The sequence below is a fragment of the Manihot esculenta genome, chromosome 9 (assembly GCF_001659605.2).
Source record: "Manihot esculenta cultivar AM560-2 chromosome 9, M.esculenta_v8, whole genome shotgun sequence".
NCBI lineage: Eukaryota > Viridiplantae > Streptophyta > Magnoliopsida > Malpighiales > Euphorbiaceae > Manihot > Manihot esculenta.
This window is the reverse complement of record NC_035169.2, coordinates 1844894-1866336: the sequence shown is the minus strand read 5'-3', so window position 1 is coordinate 1866336 and position 21443 is coordinate 1844894. Positions and strand designations below refer to the sequence as shown.

At 31.6% G+C, this 21443-nt stretch overlaps 2 protein-coding genes and 1 long non-coding RNA gene across 4 annotated transcripts; 2 read left to right on the top strand and 1 right to left on the bottom strand.

The window, feature by feature from the left end:
* The first annotated feature begins 1750 nt into the window (after positions 1-1750).
* Positions 1751-3850, top strand: LOC122724550. Its single transcript, XR_006352003.1, has 2 exons — positions 1751-2786; positions 2908-3850. It is a non-coding gene; the product is annotated as an uncharacterized LOC122724550 (long non-coding RNA).
* A 395-nt stretch (positions 3851-4245) lies between these two features.
* On the bottom strand, positions 4246-11136 carry LOC110622647 (pyrroline-5-carboxylate reductase). 2 transcript variants are annotated; one of them, XR_006351858.1, is made up of 8 exons: positions 10725-11136; positions 10394-10442; positions 9186-9277; positions 7095-7167; positions 5785-5905; positions 5507-5612; positions 5107-5206; positions 4560-4694 (listed from the first exon to the last, which is right to left on the bottom strand). XR_006351858.1 is itself a non-coding variant. In XM_043959454.1 (7 exons), exons 1-7 carry the CDS (start codon positions 10920-10922, stop codon positions 4506-4508), a joined length of 828 nt encoding a protein of 275 aa, XP_043815389.1. In that variant the 5' UTR covers positions 10923-11133; the 3' UTR covers positions 4246-4505. The 2 variants fall into 2 exon arrangements, 1 of the variants encoding a protein (XP_043815389.1); XM_043959454.1 differs by lacking the exon at positions 5107-5206 and having other exon boundaries at positions 4246-4694; positions 10725-11133.
* Positions 11137-15595: 4459 nt separating this feature from the next.
* Positions 15596-21223, top strand: LOC110622166 (mitochondrial fission 1 protein A). The gene is made up of 5 exons (XM_021766586.2): positions 15596-15817; positions 16210-16348; positions 19858-19979; positions 20805-20868; positions 20958-21223. The coding sequence occupies exons 1-5, from the start codon at positions 15725-15727 to the stop codon at positions 21041-21043; spliced, it is 504 nt and encodes a 167-aa protein (XP_021622278.1). The 5' UTR covers positions 15596-15724; the 3' UTR covers positions 21044-21223.
* Positions 21224-21443: the final 220 nt, after the last annotated feature.

Below are 21443 nucleotides of genomic sequence, written 5' to 3'. Positions count from 1 at the left end.
CAAAAAAAAAATTTTAAGACACAACTTTCAAAAGGCGCAAAGTCTATAATAAAATTTGAAGTGAAAAATTAATTGTTTAGGAGATTAATTTTTTATTTTATAAAAAAATTTTTTCATAATTTTTCATATTAAATTTTTTTCTATTATAAATAGCCATTTTCTTAATTATTTGAAACTCTTTTTAATTTTTAAAAATTTAATAAAAAATTTTAGTTTTTAATATTTTATTTTCACAATTTTATATTAATTTTTGAAAATTTAATAAAAAATTTTAGTTTTTAATATTTTATTTTCACAATTTTATATTAACCAAACATTATTGGTTTAAACAGTCATATTTCACTAAGAATGTAAGATTTTTTATGTTTAAACAATATGCATGTTTGGCGTTCAACATACCTTTCATGAGTGTTGAGAGTAAGAAAATCTTTGGAATACTCCATTTTTGTGTTGAATAAATTTTATTATTTAATATTTTTTAGTTTAAATAGTTTAATTTATTACCCACATAAATACTATTTAATTTTATTTATATTTATTATTTATTTTTTAAACAAAATTAATCCAACTTATAACTTATTAAATTCATTATTTTCTAGATTTATTTTTTTATATTTAAATAATTTATGAAAATATTAAATAATCTAATTATTACTTATAATATTTTTTTAAAATTTAAAATTTATTTTTCATAAATTTAAATAATTTAATATATAATTTTAATCATATAAATAAAAATAATTATTATTAAAGAGTAATTGTAAAAAATAAATATGAATAATTTAGCTTATAAATATTTTTAAAAAGAAAAAATATTAGTATATTTGAAGTTAAAATATCAAAAATTAAAAATAAATGTTTTAGATTGAAATAGAATGGAGTAGTTTATTGCTATAAAAATAATATTTAGTATTGCGATTTTATTTATGAGAGAATGAATCAAATTTCTTAATTTTTAGAAATTCACTAGTTTTTTTTTATATCAAAATTACATGAGTAAAACATTTTTATATTTTATAAAATTAAGTTATTTAGTAATTTATTAAAAAATTATTAGTGAATTATTTAGATTTTAATAAAAAAGAACCAAATAATATGAATATTTAAATTTATAAAATTATATGAATTAAAAATATAAATATTCAATATAGATTAATGATATAATTTTCCAATAAGAATCAACTAATAAATTTTTTAAGAATTTGAGATTTAATAATAATTTTCTCCATTTAGAGTTAAAGGAAAATTACTCAAACACACCTGGATAATTTAAAAAATTTTAGGGAGCCATGTCAATAAATACTAAATATTATGTATATTTAAAATTATATGGATTAAAAATATAAATATAGGTTAATGGTATAATCTTCGAATTGAGATAAATTAATAAATTTTTTTAAAGATTTTAAAACTTAATAATATTTTCTTCTCTCGTTTGTTTAAAGTTAAAGAAAAATTATCTAAATATACCTAAATAATTTATAAAATTTCAAGACATCATGTCAATGGATACTAAATAATATGTATATTTAAAATTATATGGATTAAAAATATAAATATTTAATATAAATTAATTATATAATTTTTAAATAGAAATAAACTAATAAATTTTTTAAAGATTTAGAGATTTAATAATAATAATTTTTTATTTATTTAAAATTTAAAAAAATTACTTAAATACACTTAAAATTTTTTTTTTTAAATTTCAGGGTCATAGCCCCTTGTCCCACTGTGGATCTGTGGATGAATAAACCCCTATTAGTTCTAAGTAGGTAACTAGACTGCCTTTCAGACTTAGAGATGGATCTAGTTTCAACGACATTTTCCAAATTTTCAAGAGAGGACAACTTCCGACCTATGTTTCCATATTCTACGTCTGTAGTTTCTGCCTGAACAGCTTCATCTTGATTGGAAAAGTGCGTTGTTGTGGCAAATCATTCCAAAACTAGCTCCTTGACTATTTTGTTAAAATTGGGCTATGTCATCCAAAAATTTGATTGGTTTTGATCCCCAATTTAGCTCAGCAGTGGCAAGGAGATTTAAGTTATGATCTGATGGTCCTCTTGAGAGGCCTGAGAGAGATAAAAAGCGGAAATTTCTGAATCCATTGAAAAGAAACAAAGGCTCTATCGATTGTGCTCATTGAGACTCCATTTCTCCATGTGAAACGCATTCCAGAAAGTTTAAGGTTTACCATCTTCAAATATGTAATGAAAGGTGGAAATGAATTTGTCATTCCAATTCTTGGGAAACGTTTGCTTTTTCTATCTAAACTGTTGAAAACTTTATTGAAATCCCCCCTTAGCATGATTGATTCAGATATGTTGCTCACAACTCTTCTAACTTCCTCCCACAATTGATCAGCGGCATTGAATGGAGGATAAATAAAGCATGAAAAGAATCAGCATTCCATGCCACTATGATACCATCTGATGACACCTTTGATTTCACATAAATCTGTTCTAAATTTCCCATGCCCTAGAATTTTTTAATCAATAGAAACGGGACAGGTTTATACTTGCTTTCAATCACTGCAACACAATCAACTCTATTTTTCTTTTATAACGCTTGGTGCTGCGCGAAGTGAGAGGAAAGATGAGAGCAATGACTGTCCCAACTTTTTTATTATTGTTGCAGCAAAAAAGAGAGAAGAAGCGAGAAGAAGATCGGATTGCGAGTATGCAAGAAGCGGCCGGAGTTGTTCTAACCACCGTTGGGGGGGAGTTTATGCAGGATTTTGGTTTGGTGGTTCTTGTATAGTTGTGGTGGGTGTTCCCTATTTTCAGGTAGGAGACGGTTTGTGTTGTTTAAGTCTTTTGGATCCATGGCATCCTATTTCTCCCTCATTGGTGCTGTGGTGGTTTGGATTTTCTTTTTGAGCTTGGATTTGTTTTTTTTATCATGCAGGTTATGTGGTTTCATTGTGAGGGAGCTGCTTGCTTGTTGATGAATCTGGTTCGATAAGGGCTCCGATTGGCTTTTAGAAAGGGTATTCTTTGTGGTATGTGGCATTTGGGGACTGCGCCACTACATTTAGCGAGTAACGCTCACGTATGCCATTGATAGGCTGAGTTCTGCCGCATCCTCTTCTCATTTGGCTGGTTAGAAGATCGTCTTCAATGACCTTGTTCTAGTTTGGTCGAGTCCAATCTTCCCTTGCATGTGCCTTTTCTCATTCTTCTGGTAATCGGCCTTTGGATGTATGTCTATTACTTGTACTCCAGTCATTTTCTGTCTTTGGCGCTCTTCGTGGTAATGTGTTGGTGGAGATGTCGGTGCGGTGATGAAGAGGTCGATCTGGTGTGAGTGGCGTTTTGGTCGATTTGAATTTTGTTGTGTCCTTTTCGATTTTGTTGGTTTGATTGCTTGTACTTATTTTAATTTTATCGGTTTATTAGTTTGATTTATTTTAGTTGGACCAGAGCCTTTGTTTTTACCCTCTTGTATATGACTTATTGAGCTTGTTAACAACTATTAATAAGACAAGCTAGAAGGCAATGATAGATGCACCTTCAATGCTATAATTCCTACACAAATATTATGCAACTTTAAGGTGATTTCCAATAGGCTATGGACAGTAATATACTCTTGTTACTCCCATATGTTAACTTATATACTCTCTCCTTATTTTTCTATTATTCCACTATCATTGCCTTCTAGCTTGTCTTACTAATAGTTGTGAATTGTTATTTGAAAGGATGGAAATGCATCAATGTTAGAGAAAAGGAAGAATCAATGAATTGGGGTTGCTTTTGTAAATGTGGACGTGATAAATTATATTTATTATTTTAATTATGGTTATTGATGTGCCATAAAATCTAATAATTAAAATTTTAATTTTTTTTATTTTTATCAATTATAATATAATTTTAGAAGTTTTATTTTTATTACTTAATATAATAATATTCCTATTTATTTTATTTAGTATAATAAAAAAATCCCTCTAGAATATATTTGTAAAAGTTATTTATAAATTTATGATTTTGCGTTGAATGGTATCCATAATTTCTCCAGATTCAGAGTTACCCTCCTCATATTTGTAACCAAAAACTTCGTAAGGATTTAATTGCGTTGAATGGTTTCACCCTTGTGCCTGTGCCCTGTTTAATGCAATTTTGAGCATGGTCAAAAAAAGTAGTCCAATGGACTTGAACTTTCATGGGTTAATCAGGTTAATGATTAGGCTTACAGTAAACTTGGAGTTTCGTATGTAATCTATAAAACCATGACCAGCCCAAGAGGAAATGGAAGAAATTCTTGCCACCATAGCTTAAACATGTGAAAAAACAGTTCCATCAAATTAGAGAAGTAATCTACGAACAAGAAAAAAAAATATATCGTATTGGAAAGTCCTAGTCCTCTATATAATTTATCTTGGCCACAAATTCACAAGGAAAAAAGAGGTCCAAGCAAGAGCTCATCTCAACTAAGAAAGAGGGAATAAATGAAAAATAAAAAGAACTCTTTATTACCATAGCCGCTGCCCACAAGGAATTGAAGAATTTTTAGCTCTGAGAAAGTTCCCGGCCGCGCTTAGCAGCTGCAACAACAGCATTCATTAATACACCACGGAATCCGCCTTTCTCTAACTCGTGAATACCAGCAATGGTTGTCCCTCCAGGTGATGTAACATCATCTTTAAGCTGACCTGGATGCTTCCCAGTTTTGGTAGCCATGGTTGCTGCTCCTAAAACCTGCAAAAGGAACATAACATTCAACTGCCAGCATAAATGCATTTCAAACAAAGGGCCACATCTTTAACATGGCAGCCAGAATTGCCAGAAAAAATAATCCAGTGTGACAGCTCTAAGCCGTGCCCCAAAGAAACAGGAGAGAAGATCTCCTGGTGTTCATTTAAGGTGGCCGAGCAGCCACCTCCATATTTTCTTATTTATGAGAGATGAACAGGTTCTGCACCTTTTTTTCACAGTACTTCTGTTTCTGTAATATTGATGAATTATGAAATATATGAGTAAATATTTTATTGTCATACTGTAATTGTTAACTCTTATATCATGTGGTAACTGATGAAACAATGTTACAGCAGAAGCATATCTAGACACAAAAATTGGCAACTAATTTCTCACAACTAAACAAGCAAATTACCTAATAAATAGGTAACATTGTAACTAAATTCTTGCCCATCCTTGTTTTCCTTTCCAATTCGATGTTTTCTCTTCTCTCTCTAGTCTCTAACATTACAAGCCTGCCATTTCAGCATTACATTGTAAATGGCTTCTATCAATAAGATACTAGCTCCAATAAAACAAAACGGTAATGTGCTAAATCACTTAGAAATCCACGCAGTCGCAGACTGTGGAGCTGTTGTAACAGCATTAGTACAAAAATTTGATAAAATTTTCTCTCTTTTCCGTTCTTTTCCCCTTTCTAGTGGGATGAAGCAGTTGGGTCATAAAAGGAGCTGATTTTAAATCCTCATCAACATAACATCACTAAATTGCATTACTTATTCAGTATAGATTATCGACATTATTGATTGACTTACAGTTTGGGAAGCTAGACCGAGGGCAAGATCTCGAGGTAGACCTGCAGCAACTCCTCCATCAGCCAATGCTTCAATTGCTAAATATACATAGGCTGGGCCGCTCCCACTATTCATTTGAGGGAAACAGAGTATTATGATGCGTGCCTACTTGATGTATATTGTAGCCTTTTCTCAAACTATTAACCAACTCCTTCCCATATAAGCATTAAGAATATAATGACGATACAAGAAATGGATACTGGTCAGAATAATTCTATTTTCCAAAAAAAGAAGCATACCTTAGGCCAGTGATTGCATCAAACAATTTATCATCAGCTCTCCATATTTTACCAACCGATCCAAATAATTTAGCAATTAATTCTCCGTCCTCTTCAGTTGCAGCTCCACCCAGGCTCATTACTGTTCAGAAGCAAGAAAATTAGACTACCAATAACAAATAATTTGTGTAAAACAAAGACTGTCGGCATTTCTTTCAAGTTTCCAGAAGCAAACCACCACTGAAATATGTGATCAAGTCTTTCACAATGAAGGAAATACGAACTATGATCTAACTTTCGTCATTATGATATGTCCACTACCAAAATTATTAGCCATAAATCAAAGAAACAGCCAGTAAATGATCAAGCTATAGCTTTTTAGACATAATTAACCCAGAATTCCCATGAGATTCTGCCCTCAAATTACAATTAACTATTAGAATTCAGATTGTACAGCTCAAGATGTTGTAGGAAGATTTGAATTTGATACTTCAGTAGGCTCTAGGCAGTAAAAGAAGTGTGGATATATGCCTCTAATTCAGGTGATAGAATGTACTACAGAAAATTCATATTGGATGACAACATCATGAGAAGCCTAGCATCTTCTTTCACAAAATCAGTGTTAAAATTGGACTAGGCCTAACTCACCCCAAAAGTTGGCTCAAAAGGAGGAGTGCCTATGACCCATGTCTGGGCCACGTTACCCCTTTCCACAAACGATGTGAAATTCAACACACCCCTCACGCCCAGAATTTTCCTGGTGCGTGACATATTTATGAGAGGCCCAAAATCGGATGGGGAGGCTCTGATACCATGTTAAATTTGGGTCAGGCCTAACTTACTCCAAAAGCTAGCCCGTGTCTATAGCTCATATAAGGAGCACATTACCCCTTTCCACAACTGACGTGGGATTCAACAATCAGAAATTACCAAAATCTTCAAAAAGTTCCATGTGGAGCTGTCAAGCATATATCATCATTATAAAAGAACGGATGAAACAATGATAAACCAATGGAGTCCCCTTGCCACAGTTATCATGCCAAGTCCATTGCAGCAGCATTGCAACTTCTTAAGCAGTTTTCTTGCACCATTACTTAGATAAAATAAATTGAATATGTATATATATATGTATGAGTGTGCGGATATCAAACATCAAAAACTACAAGGTAAGCTCTAGGCAAGCAAAGTTGCACATGAAAACTTGACAAAGGTTGTGTGGATAAATTTTACACGTTCATGACATACAATGATAAAATTTAACAAGTACAAGCAATGCTACTCCAGTGATAAGCACTATGAAAAATGTAGCACTAAAAATTACGGTAAAGTACCTGATGCTGCCTCGCCTATGGCAGCAGGAGTATTTGGCATCACTCTAATAAATCTGCTGTGACCGGCCCATTCCTAAAGCAGATGAAATTAAAAAAAAAAAAAAAAAAAAACCGAAATATATGATTCTAAAAAATTGAGAAATTAAAGATATATAAAAGAAAATGCATTTATTTTTCAATGGCACAAGCAAATGGAACTCTTATTTACAAAATGGGAATAGAAAATGTGAAACAAGTATATGACTGTCAATCTAGCACCCCAACTATAGTTCATTGGGGGGGGGGGGGGGTGATTCATGAGGGTTTTAGTCAACTAGAAATCAAATGGGCACAGGCAATCAAAATAAATTTTGGCCAAAAATAACTTTATTTTCAGAATATACCAACAATTGAATATCTATCATCAAGATATGCAGATTACACCATCAGTCAACAGTGACAATGCAAATTTGGCAAAGCTTACATAGAGACTCTAATTTCTTACATTTAAGGATAAAAAATACAGGACGGAGAATTGCTGCCAGATATAATCCCCCATAACCCCTAGCTCTGATACCAATTGTCAAGGTCTTGCGAAATGGATCTAGTTATGGGTCTGTGAGCTAATGAATTAGGTGAAAGGAAAGGATGAAAATGGTGAAAATTTAATCAGATTCATTAGAGGGAACCTGGATCTCTTGAGTTGAGTACTCAAAGACTTTTGGAAATTTTCTAGCTGATGTTTATTAACCTGCTATCAACTTAGATACAAGTTAGAGTTTTAACTACCTCCTAAAAAATAGGAACTTAAAATAGCATAGTAGAGGCTAACTTCCTACAAATCAAAATTTGGAAATAACTAAACAAAACATGGAAATAACTAAATAACTAAACAGAGCATGGTGACAATATCATAAGACCCATGATCTTTGCCACTACCCGTTACTATGCATAAACTCATGATTTATACCACTACCAACTACTGAATACCTACCCACTATTATATCAGTAATGAAGAATCTGTTGAAGTGGTGGTTTGCTAACATCTTCATATTTATACTATGATTTCTCTTTATAATTTGGATCTTTAATTCCTAATTAGGTTTTATTCATCTTCCTACTTAGTTTGAGATTGTAAACTCAATAAATACCTCTTATTTCTCTTTGTTTATAGTGTCTATAACTTTTGTCAATACAAGTATCTCTTTAATAAAATTGTGTATGCTTTATTATATCTTTAGATTATAGATTGAATCTTGGTTTCTAAGGATTTTGGATTAAATCTCATGCTATTTTGAGAGTTTGCTCATTTGACAATCGTTACCATGCCATGCACTGCATCATCTGCATAAGGAAATGAATAAAATAACTCTTTGGTCACTTATGACAACTTACATGTGAGAACAAATGATGCTACCTCTCTCACCATTTTGATCTTCTATTGGAGAAAAAAGTGATTTAGAACACAAATTTCATGGGAGTTTCCAAGACAAAATCACAATTCATTCACATATTGGGAGTCAGGATCAACTTGCCCAAGGATAAATAAAAAATTTAAGCTTGGACCTCAAGTAAGCTTGTGTAGAGTTTTATGGACAACCAGTCAAAGTGTGCAAACCTAAAACCTTGAAATATGATCAGTAGCAATCCTTCTAAGGCTTGTAGAACAAAAATAAGCAGTGTTACAACCTTGATGTTCTTATAATTGTTCCTCCAAAATCAAATTTTCATATTAGAGGAACATTCCACACAAAACACAGGAGATTGCGATCCTGGAAAACAGAACAGCACCATTGAAGACCTTGACTACAGAAAAGGGGAGAGAGAGAGGAGTCTAACTAAGAGTAGCCAACCCCAAGTCGTAACCCAGACACACATTAACAATAAGAGAGAAGAGAAACAGACCTAGAAAACAGGGAAGAATAAAATTGAAGGAGATGGAGGAATGATAGTCATTGAAATGCAGCGCAACAATATAGGACCAGTTTTTGGCAGCTTATCAGTTTAATTGGCAAATGGGGCTAGAGTTTGAAATTGGAGAAGTTCAGTGGCTGATTTTAAAAGGACACAGTAATAAGAAGGCTAAATAATACCTGAATGAAGTGTACAAACCTGCAAGTCTTTCAATTTTATTCCAGCAGCAACTGAAACCAGAAGCTTTTTCTTTGTAAGAACTGGCCTTAATTGCAAAACCACATCTTTAACTGTAACCAATTTTGAAAAGAACAATATCAGCATTTTAAAAATTTAAAATCTCCATTGTATTCAAATCATAATAAACCAAAAAGAAACCCACAGTAAAGAGAATTCATGGCAGCAAATAATAATTTGAACCAAGGCAAAAGTAAACCTAACCAGTCTAATTGAAATTGATTGCAAGAATGTTTTACTTCATTCGTTTCCATTTAACAATTTCTTCCATCTACTAAAATATTAAATAATCTTTTTCCACTTCACTTGACATCATTTCAGATGTACCTCTCGCTTTTTCACCTTGGCTACTTGAATCCACTCATTTCTCTAGAATAGTGCATCTTAGGCCTACATTCACTAAACCAAACCACCTCAATCATGCTCCTTGAAATTTTCCTTAATGAGCACCATTGCTACCTCCACCTTCCACCAACTGCAATTGTTTCTAACGAGTCCATTCTTGCATTTCCAAGCATCCACCATAACATTCTCATTTCCACCTCGACAGTGCTTGCAAGCAAAAATGTGTTCACCATCTGCCGATTTAGTCCTTGATCTTTCATGGAAAGTAACTACTCTGATATTTTTCACATTTACCATGATGTGGTGAAAAAATGTTCTCCAATGATGTATCATGTACCAATATTCCAGATATAGCTGAAGATAGTTCTCCAATTAAAGTTAGTGCGCCTGTATGCACATATATCTATAGCTCTAGTTTTGAAAGTGATTGCCTAGTTAATGTGCATCAGTTGCAAATGATGATGTTGCATAAACTTTTAATGTGGAATTCTAATAATAAATAATTATCATTATTATTATTATTACAAAAATCACGTTTCACTTATTTCATTTAAATCTTTCTCCTGAAAAATAAAATTATTGAGACTGAAAAGTTGGGTTCCATTACTACTTTGTGGAACTCTTTTGTCACCTCTTTCGAAATAAGCCAGGAACGACCTCCAACCCAAGTTCAAAAGTTCAAAAAATGCCAAAAGAATGGAAAGAAAAAACCAATTTTCAAAACATAAACTGCACCCTTTCTATGAGACATTCTACAAGTTAAAGATCGTACTTCTAAATCAGTAAAAAGTAAAAGAGAAGTAAACATGAAGCCAGGACTATACCAACTTGAGGTTTTACAGAGAATATGACAACATCACTGTCCTCAACTACCTGTTCCGAAGAAATTATAACCAGAATTAATATCTATTGAAGACAAATAATAACAATAATGAGGCTAATAAGCATATGGCATCCCAGAAAGCTGAAAATTTCTTTTTGGCCACTTCTGAAGAAGGGTCTATTTTATTATATGATTTTTCAAAAAGAGAGTTCAAATATTCCTGGGCTTGCGCAAACAGGCCAAAAGAACGCATTGCCAAGGTAAATCATTTAGCAAAAATATTTAAAAATCAAGGGTGACAATAAGAAAGAGAATCATGAAATTTCAATTACAGCTTGATTATGAGGGAGGATTTTGACACCGAAAGACTCAAAGGCAGAACATCGATTTGGATTGGAATGAGCTGTTCGAATGCGGGAAGGAGGCAACACCCCAGCTTGAACCACCCCTTTCGCTATACTCTCAGCCATTTTCCCTGCTCCAATAAATCCCAGCTTGTACGTTTCCGTCGGAATAGGAATTATCTCCATCGTCGTCGCGCCGCCAAGCTCACACTACTTGCCTCCTTAACCAACACAACTGGCGAGTTAAGTCCACCGTCGACCGGAAAGAAGAGTTGATGATATCCTAAAAAAAATTAGACGACCATTTAAAACTGAAGGCGTGTTTGCACTATGGGACGTGTGGTTTGGCAGAGAAAATTTTTTATTTGTTGTTGGTTAGCCCCTGCCGCTTGTCAAATTAGCGATAAATGGATGATTTTTGTCACCGTAGAAAAAATCACCCCCAGCAACCCTAAAGGATAAAATTTTCACACAAATTAACCCCCTTTAAAAAAGCCAAACTTAATACTTATCTTATGAATATTAACTCTCTTCCTTAAAAAATATTTTAAGATTTACCAATTTATATCTCAAATAAAATAAGTTTGCTAATTACCCATATTTAAATTTAGTTTAAGTCATGTTAAAGACCTTGAGAGCAAATTAAATTCGTTAGTTTAATTTTAAATACCCATTTAATTAATTATCAAATTAGTAATATCTTGATAGGACAAGTTCTATTGTGTTTAACCTTTTACGTTTAGTACGAATTAGCAATAAAAACTGATAACTTTAAATCTTTCTGCGCTCCATATTTATTAGATGTGGTCCTCCCTCGCCCCCTATTATGTGGATCTGATTCCTTCTTGGGCTCCCAGACGGATCTGTCAAATGGGTCTCTCCATGTTCTATCTAAGGAAGGGACATGCAAAATAAGGGAAAAGGGGTCAGGGGTCCACCGGGGGTGTCCCTGTGAAGACACTCCGACGTTCAAGTCAGATTTACGAGCTAGAATAGTGTGGATAAGCAAGAGTTGCGGAGAGAAAATAAGAAAAATGGAGTTCAGGAAGAAGGAGCAGGAGAGAGAGAAAGAAGAAGATCCCCCTTGCAAGAGAAGACCCCCGATATATAGTGCTTCGGTCATTTAATGCTCTCCAGAGAGCATGCGGGTAGAGCTGGTGAGTGATTGGGCCTACTCCCTTATGGGGCTTGTGCTCATATCTCATCTGGATCATCCTGGGTTGCCGGCCCAGGCTCGTGAAGTCGAGCCGCCTCTCGAGCGTATGATCTGATGGGCTTTGGACCTGTGGCCTTCTTTTGGACCCGACCGCTATGAAAGATCTAGAGGTTATCAAAAACATTCACTTTTTTTTTTTATAGAAGCTCTTTTTTAATTATACATAAAGTGAAATTCTCTATTTGTTCTCAATTATCATAAATTCTTGTTAACGCCTAGTATAATTATCTAATTAGTAATAAATGAATTTCTCATTCATTATAACGCCTAGTATAATTATCATAAATCATTGTCTAAGCTAAAGGTCTTGTTGGACAACAATGTTTAGTAGTCGTGTTTGGTGTTTAGGTCGAGGTAAAACTCTAATTTTTATTATTTATTGTTTAATAAGTACTATTTTATAGTAGTGTTTGATAGGGGTGAGCATTTGGTTGGTTTGAGTCAAAATTAAACCAAATCGAATAAACTAAACATTAAAATTTTAATATTTATGAAAATCGAATTGATTTTGATTAGAAATCGAACTAAATTAAGCTGGTCTGATTCGGTTTGATTTAATCGATTTGAACTTTTAATAAATTTTTTTATTTTTTAACACTTTATTTTTAATATTTTAAAATTTAATTAAAATATTTTAACCTTCATATAATCTAATCTCTCTATATTATTGAAAATAATATACTATTATCACTAATTGGTTTGATTTTTTTATTTTTTCTAACCAAAATCGAATCACAACTGAAATAACTGAAATTTTTAAAATTAAAAATCGAACCGAAATGAATAAAAAAAATAACTAAAATTTTAAATTAATTTAGTTCGGTTAATTTTTTGGTTTGAATAAATACTTCTCACTCATAGTGTTTGATGGTTAAATTAGTGGTTATTGAAAAACTACTCATAGATAACCACTAGTTGTATTTTTTTTTTTTACACTTATATTTTTTTTATTTTTTTTATAAATTTACATATTCATTCATATCATTTATTGTCATTTTGTATTTAACCACTAATTCAATATTTATTTTGTATTGAACACTCTCATTTTGAACACCCTTATATAAATAACTAATATTTAACGGTAACAGCAAAGTGAAACAATTAGTAGTTACTAAAATAACTAACGGCTAATCAAACCGTTAATATGTCGAATAGGACCAAAGTCTCACGTGCTAAGGGCATTAAACATCGAATCACCATCCCTTTGTAAGTGCAACTCCTTTCATATACTCATTTCTTCCAAACACAAGTTTTAACATTGTATTTTGTTTTTCTATTCAAACTGAAAAAATTGATCGGACTGAATTAATTTAAAATTTCAATTCGATTTTTTATACATTTTGATTTGGTTTGGTTTTTAATTTTAAAAATTTCGATTATTTCAGTTCGATTCGATTTTGATCAGAAAAAATTGAAAAAATCAAACCGAATTGATTAGTGATAATAATATACTATTTTCAATAATACCGAGAGATTAGATTAATAAAATATTTCAATTAAATTTTAAAATATTAAAAATAAAGGATAAAAATAAAAAATTTATTAAAAATTCAAATCGATCAAAACAAATTGAATCAAATCAAATCAGACTGATTCGGTTCGAATTGATTTTTTATCAAAATCAATTCGATTCGATTTATATAAATACCAAAGTTTAATTTTTAATTTATTTAATTCGATTCGATTTTAAATCGAACCAACCGAATACTCACCCTAGCCATTAACGTTTTTATAATGATTTTATTTGTATTTTTATATGTGCATCATATCTAAATTACGATGCAACTTCAATGTTTTTCAATGAGGAAGATAAAAAGATATACTCCTTTTAATTTAATTGAACTCCTAGTCTCTATGCTTACACTTCCTTTTATTAGATGACTTTTTAAACCTGAGATCTTATGAAATATAAGATGTTTGAATAAATATTATGATACCGTGGTTAATTTAAATAAAATTTGATTTTAATAATTTTTCTTTGTTATAAATGAAATATATTTATTATAAATTAGGCATAAATATTTATTAACAGTTGTAATGTACCCAAATAATATGAGTTGTAACATATTTATAATGTTAATTTGACTGTTAATAGTAAAGCGGCTCATCCCGTCAAATGTCGAAATAGCTGAAAACAATAACCATCATGTATTGAAACTGTCGAGAATTCGACTGTATTCGGACAATTAATACATTAAAGGATTTGGTTGCTAGTTACAAGTCGGATATTTTATTTTTAATGAAAATAAAAGTTTTAGCTTTTGTTTGCTCTTTTCATCACTGTTTGCTCTTTGCGATAAAATTTTTATCTTTTAATAACTGTATCCTTATGGACTGTTGGCAAGTGGTTCAATCTCTTCGATCTCCACATTTAGATATTTCTAAACTGAATTTGATTTTGAATGATGGTAAATCTTTATTAGACTCTAGAATTGATATTTCTATTAGATGGATTCGTGATCATGCCACTCTAACCGCTCATATTTTGGTTAGAGAATCTATTAAGTATGATCGTCTCTATTTGAGATAATATTTATCTTTATTTGATGAAATTTTATTAATACAATAGATAATTTTGTTAAAAATTTAAAATTTAAAGAAATTATTCAAAAAAACAGAAAGAGATAAATAAAATAATAGTAATAACTATATAGTTTATTATACTTTCATTATAAAATTAATAATATACATATATATATATAAATAATACAAATATATATTAGAAATTAAAATTCTTTATCATGGAATATGGTTGAGTGAGTACTTATCACATTACATAATATCTATTTCTAATGTTTATTATTTTATATTAAGAATATATTGATTATTTGATCCTCTAAATTTATTTTTTATATTGTAATAATATTACCTTGATTTTATATTTAAATTATAAATAATATTGTTCTATAAATCTATTGTTTTATGATAATTATATAATAATTTTAAATAATTTATTATTTGTAAAAAAATTAAAATTTAAATAAATAACATTACACATTTATAAAATATAAATATTTAAAAAATAAGCCAATTCATCAAATCTATTATTAAATCTATTAGCAAGCGGAATTGAGAATTGATAGTGAACTTGAAAATAAATTAAACTCATAAATTTAAATGAATCAAATTTAAAAATAATCTCAAACTCGATTTATCTAAAAAAATAAATTAAAATCGATCGATATTTTATCGAGTCGAGTCGAAACTAATTGGAATTTTATTTGAGTTAAATTTTTAATAATTTATAAATAATTTAATTTATTTATAGAAAATAATTTATATTTTTTTACTAATAAATAAATAATTTATATTTAAAAATATTTTTCATGAAAATATTTTTTTTATTTTTTAATAATTTATTTTTATTATTTAATTTTAATTTTAAAAATAATATATATATATTGATGTTAATAATATTTTTAAAGGAAGTAATTTTTTTTAAACAATTTAATTTTTTTTATAAAAAATAGTTTTTATTAATTGATTTTTTCGAATGACCAAAATATTAGAAAATGTGAAACAAATAAAATGACACGTTTCCCTACTCGCAAGTCAATTACTTAATCCTAATTCTCAAAAAACAAAAAAAATTCTAAAAAAAATCAATTACTTGATCCTCAATCCGTTTCCGCAGATTCGACCAAAAAAGATAATAATAAAAATAAAAGAGAACAAAATCTGTTTCCACAGAAGCTCTTCCCTGTCCTACAACGCAACCGAAAACTACATATATATAAGATTTTCTTTCGAGTATTCCGATTTATTGAAACCTATGGATCCAAAGATCAAACGTTTCTTCGATTCCGTCGGCTCCTTTTTCTCCGGCGGGGATCAGATCCCCTGGTGCGACCCCGATATTATCCTTGTATGTATTCTGAGTTCTCCGTTTTCTGATTCAAGAATCCCCATTTCCTTAATCTTATAGCATTTTACTATTAGTCGAGTCATAGACCAAAAAGCTGCGATTGAGAAAGATTTTTCTTCTTCTGAAAATCAAGATGGAAAAGGGAATTTTTTTTGTATATGCAGTAATTTATCTTGTTTATACCAACGTTTTGATGTGAGAAATGTCTTTTTTATTATTATTTTCTGAATTAACAATGGGAGAAAGAAAAAGGGCTGGGAGTTGTTTGATTATTGACCTGTTATTGGATATTTTCTGTGTGATTGATTACTTGAAAGTGATGTCTAAGCAATCGATGAATGTGTTCTTTTGGTCTTGATTGTAGTTCTGACATTCCATTGTTTGGATGGCAGGGCTGCGAGAGAGAAGTTATAGAAGCTGCTAAAGGTGACTCAGAGGAATTCAAGAGTGAGAGCATTATGAGGTTGTCATGGGCTCTCGTTCACTCCAAACGACCAGAAGATGTGCAGCGTGGAATCGCTATGGTTGAAGGTAAACTATGTAAATTTTGTAGAGAAGTGTCTTCTGTCTTGCTAGGTTCTAATTTTTTCAATCCTGATGGTATTTTAGAGAAATGTAAGGGGCGAGGGGAGTGTTAACTTGGAGCCTTTGCAGTGTTTCTATATGAAGTTTACATTGTTTAGGGTGTCCAAATATGATTGAAGAACAAATATTTGGTGCAAATAATTGATGAATTCCTGGTACTTGGATTTGAACATGTGAACATGTTAGCAAGTTTGACCCGCCTATTTTTCTAAAACTTCCTTTGATTTTCCACTGATTTGGAAGTTTTGTACATGTTCATGTCTAAGGTTCTCAAACAGGTTACTTTATGTTTGGGTGAAGAGTTGTAGCAACTATCATGAATTCAAAGTTATCATGTTGCTGTTTTGGTCTTAGAGGCAGAACAGTTTGGTGTACAGAAAAATTGGGAAATTTTATGGGAATTAATTTCTGTATTAGTGGAAGGCTGGTTAGACTGATTTGGAATAAGGGTGATAAGTTACTGTGAACTTTTTTTTTTTTTTGTGAACACATTATTGACTCCACTTTTCTCTCTTTACGTTCTCAATGTGATCTTGCTTGCACGTTTTCCTATTGTTTTAATCCTGCATCACAGTATCCCCCATTGAATCAATAAATTGCACCTATCTTAAAAATGTGATATCTCAGTCACACCATTTCGTGCATGATTTTAAATAAATAAGGCCATTATTTATAGGTTTTTAACTCTTCCTTTACTGTTACACCTTTACTTAAAGGCGGAGAAAAATTTGTTTCCGTAACAGCTGTTATTTACCATTATGTAATGGTAATGGTCAGTTATATAATTTTTTTAAAGCCATATATGGGGGCAGTTACTCATGTTTTTTCTATTTTGGGAAGTTTTATGCTATTATGTCTCACTTTTCTCAAATTTCCATCAGAAGTTAACTATCTACAAATGTCTTCTTTTCTCAAGCTAAGATCGTCAATTATCTTTTTAATTCTACATATTTATACCATATAAAAGTTTAGTTATCTTTTTTTTTGCATTATTTTACTTATTTGTTAAAGAAAAAAATGTTGAATGCCAATCTCTTTTTGTCAAATATAGAATATGAAGAATTATTCCTTACTATCTATATTATCTACATTGTTATTTCAACTATAAATTAATTATTGTTGAAGGTGTCTAATAATAATGAATTGGATATCTTTATTTGATGTATTAATACTTATTATTTGATTGGATATATTGGTTATTCTCATCTTTAAATGTCTTTTTATTTCATGGGTTTTACAAATTTCTTTAAAAAATTTGCATAGTGATAAGCCGTTACTGTTACATTTCAGTCATTATATGCCTGTTCCCATTACCTGTGATCACGATAGCAAATGTGGCCGCGACTGCTATTTAAATCCATGATTCCTTGGAACATAATCATTTTCATTAAACTCAACTAATCTAACTTTTAGTTCCAAATTAATAGAGTTTGACTTCTTGAATCTTTTCCTCCAGTTTGTTCTTTTCAGATTCAGAGTCATACTTGTGCACCAGGAGTTTAATTTTTTTACAAATTCATCAAGTCTAGTTCTCCCCATCTCTTTTATATTATTCACTTATCTTTACATTTTGACAGTTCTCTTTGGCATGCTTAGAGGCATATTGTAGATGTGAGATCTTAAAGAAGCTTTCATCAATTTTTCCTCAATTGATGTCACTTCCAGCTTTTGTTGGATATACTAATTCATCTTTTTTTCTTGTCTTATCACATGTGACAATGTACTTACTACTGTCTCACTTGTTTTGTGTCAGTATTTTCTAATGCATGTGTCCAAATTTCATAGCACTTACTGGCATCTTATATAATTGGGCTTTTAACCTAGTAAAGGTTCCACTATTACTACACATCAGATTCCTCTGTTTCGTGCAATTCTGCTTAGGAAAAAGCTGGTCCAAGAACTAATAAGGAAGTAATTAGCAACTACACCCAAGAACAAAGATAGCGCAGAACATTTTCTCTATGATATTCTCCACCAACTTGCCATTATCAATTGTCAGAATCCCATACCTTCAACTCACCATCCACCACCTCCCACCATGTTGGCTTGGCAGTATCATTTTTCACCACATCAGCAAAGGATGCTGTCTCTACCTTTGGCTGCATTCTCCAACCTTCACATCATCCAAGTTCTAAGGCCAAAAACAATTTAATCACTTCCAACAACCACCACAAAGGAGAAAGAAAATCACAGCACAGAATGTATTTTTGAGCTCTTTTCCTTTTTTTTTCTTAATCTCCTGATATTATTATAACTTATTGGTGGAGAAAAGAATTGAATTGTTACTAAAAATGTGAATAAGTAACAGAAATGGCAGATAAGGTCTGAGATTTGTATTTGTATTCTTGAACATAAATGGCTGAAGCCAATACAAGATAAATTTCTTAATAAATTCCTCAGGCTATGCTGAAAAAATACCCCCAAGCTAAACAGCTGGCTAAGAACAAACTCTGGGCAAAATTCTCACATGCCCCTCCACCTGTAATACTCTGCCTTTTAAGTAGATTCTTTTCCTGTACCAGGACAAACGGCTCCCTCCTTGAATTCCACTCCTCGTCACCTCTTGATTCTCTTATATATAAGAATCTAATAGTAATTAAGAAGGGAGTTGTATGAATCTGTTTAGATGGTTGTTACAAATCTATTAGGGAAGAAGGAATTGGCTGGAACAGTTAATTCCAGCTGTCTCTAGAAGAAACTGGCCTATAAAAGAAATGGAATAGCTCCAGGATTGTCATTCTGAAATGCTAATCAGTAAAGATCTACTTTTTCCTCTCTCTAATTTCTTTCTCTTAATTCTCTCTTCTTCTACTCCTCTTCTTCTTTTCTCTATTTCTTCTCTAATTTCTATTATTCTGTGATGGAGAATCTGGTTATGTGACAGATTCTTCTGGAAGAAACCTTCCATTCTCTCCAAGATGTCTTCTGGGCTTGGCCCATAAACATGGTTCTCATCACTTTTCATCTGAAAATACTCCACCTAGGATACAGTGTATTTGTGAACTTGTATAATGCCATCCTTTTTCCTTCTTTTTCATTACCCTTATTTCTGTTATAGGTGCATTGATTGGTTACATTTTGTATGCATTAGCAATGTTATCACCATTTTCTTCAAATTTGTTGGAAGCTTGCCTAGATGTGTCCATTTAGACAAAATAGTCCATCCTGTTACAGTGGAGAAAATGGCTTATGGGCAACTATGAGGCTAGTTCTCTGCATGTTCACTTCTCGCTAATCTTTTTTTCCAAATTAGCCCCATTAGTTCAACAGATTAAGATCTGTTGTAATTGAGAAAATATGAGGATGTCATCACCCTTGTGATAAATTATTAGGTGTTTAATTGGATGTCATCTTGGTCAGCTTTCATCTAGAATGAATTTGATGCCATCTTTCATTTCATTGCTTTATTGATAACATGCATGTTCTCGCTTGACCCAAAACCACATTGTATGCAGCATCATTAGCCAATGTTGGTTCCCCTTTGCAACAGCGAGAGAAGGTTTATCTACTGGCTGTTGGATATTACAGAAGTGGTGAATATTCAAGGAGCAGACAACTTGTGGAGCAATGTTTGGAGGTCTCCCTCTCTTTTTTTCCTTTCTTTCACACACATGTTTGCATGTTTATTTTGAAATGCAAATAAATTCTGAAATTTGTATCTGCTGGATTTATTTCCTTACAATTCACTGTCAAAATTTACTTTAGACATATCACTTTCTGATTTAACATCTTAAATTTGTCTAATTTCATCGAATTGTTGTGGGATAAGAAAGTTTTTCTTAACTTTTTTATATGCAAGTGCTTTGGGGCTTTGAAATGAATATAGTTGAATCCTTTTCTATTTTTTGTTGGCCTTCAAAGTAATGTCACTGAATCTTGTTCAGTATGAATGGGAAGTTACATCTTTTAGGTTCTCTTCTTTAATGTTTAAATACAACTGTTACTTACCTTCAGCTGACACTTTATCCATGTTATAATTTTCCCATCGTCTTTGCAATATAATTCCTTTATAGAAAAAAAAAAATAGAGTATTTGATTGAGTGTGCTCTCTCTCTCTCTCTCCCTCCCTCCCCCCCCCCCTCCCTCTAATTATCTCAGTGCATATGTTTGCAATATATGAACAGGAATACTATGTGCAATGAAATCCTGTTATCGTCACTATTTCCCATTATAATTTCTATGTAAGTTGATCATATTTTAGTGTATAGTGGTGGATTCTTTTTGTCCCATTTATCTGCAAATCTCTATCGTTAGCTAATCTTATCTGCTTTCATATCTCTCTCTCTCTCTCTCTCTCTCTCTCTCTCTCTTTTGCTGTGCGTGATTTAGTGCATTGTGCATGCACATGAACTTTTTTTTTTGTCCTTTTCGTATCTTAATTCTGAAACTTGTGAAATCATAGGTTGCACCAGATTGGAGGCAAGCTCTGGTTCTGAAGAAGACAATTGAAGATCGTATTGCTAAAGGTTGTGACTAGAAACATACTTGAAACTTTTCTCATTCTTTTCATGGCATTAATGTGAACAATTTCTCAATTGCATCTGTTGGAATGCAGATGGTGTTATTGGAATAGGCATAACCGCTACTGCTGTGGGACTCCTAGCTGGTGGAATTGCTGCTGCACTCTCTCGCAAGAAATGATAAAATCTCAACCCCAACAGTATACATAACAACTTGCTTCTATGCTTTGTCAATTTTGAAACCCCCAACTCTTTTATTATTATTTTCTTTTCAACTGAAGTAGTGTTCTAAATAATAGTATATGATAAAACTTGTAGCATCGCTTATTTAATTCAATATATCAGTCATATACTTTTTGCATCCTTGAACTTGATTATCTAGACACTAGAGTTATCTGAATCTGTAGATGTCAAAGACTGAAGAATATGGTCATTTTTGTGAATTCACTCGCTGTGATTAAATTGTCTTATTTCCTATTACAAAATTGTCATAATTTGTGAAAAATATTACTACAGAAAAAATAAGAATAAAATTCAACTATCACGTAAGAAGAGCAGTAGGGGTATACAGTTGATTATTT

What these genes read in the sequence shown, in the direction of transcription:
- LOC110622647 (XM_043959454.1), bottom strand. Translation starts at nt 10,922, where the DNA reads ATGGAGATAATTCCTATTCCGACGGAAACGTACAAGCTGGGATTTATT. An exon ending in CTCTGTAAAACCTCAAGTTG is followed by an intron (nt 9,278 to 10,393) that starts GTATAGTCCTGG and finishes AATTGGTTACAG; the next exon opens with TTAAAGATGTGGTTTTGCAA. An exon ending in GATGCAATCACTGGCCTAAG is followed by an intron (nt 5,613 to 5,784) that starts GTATGCTTCTTT and finishes TCAAATGAATAG; the next exon opens with TGGGAGCGGCCCAGCCTATG.
- LOC110622166 (XM_021766586.2), top strand. Translation starts at nt 15,725, where the DNA reads ATGGATCCAAAGATCAAACGTTTCTTCGATTCCGTCGGCTCCTTTTTC. An exon ending in TTGTGGAGCAATGTTTGGAG is followed by an intron (nt 19,980 to 20,804) that starts GTCTCCCTCTCT and finishes GTGAAATCATAG; the next exon opens with GTTGCACCAGATTGGAGGCA. An exon ending in TGAAGATCGTATTGCTAAAG is followed by an intron (nt 20,869 to 20,957) that starts GTTGTGACTAGA and finishes GTTGGAATGCAG; the next exon opens with ATGGTGTTATTGGAATAGGC.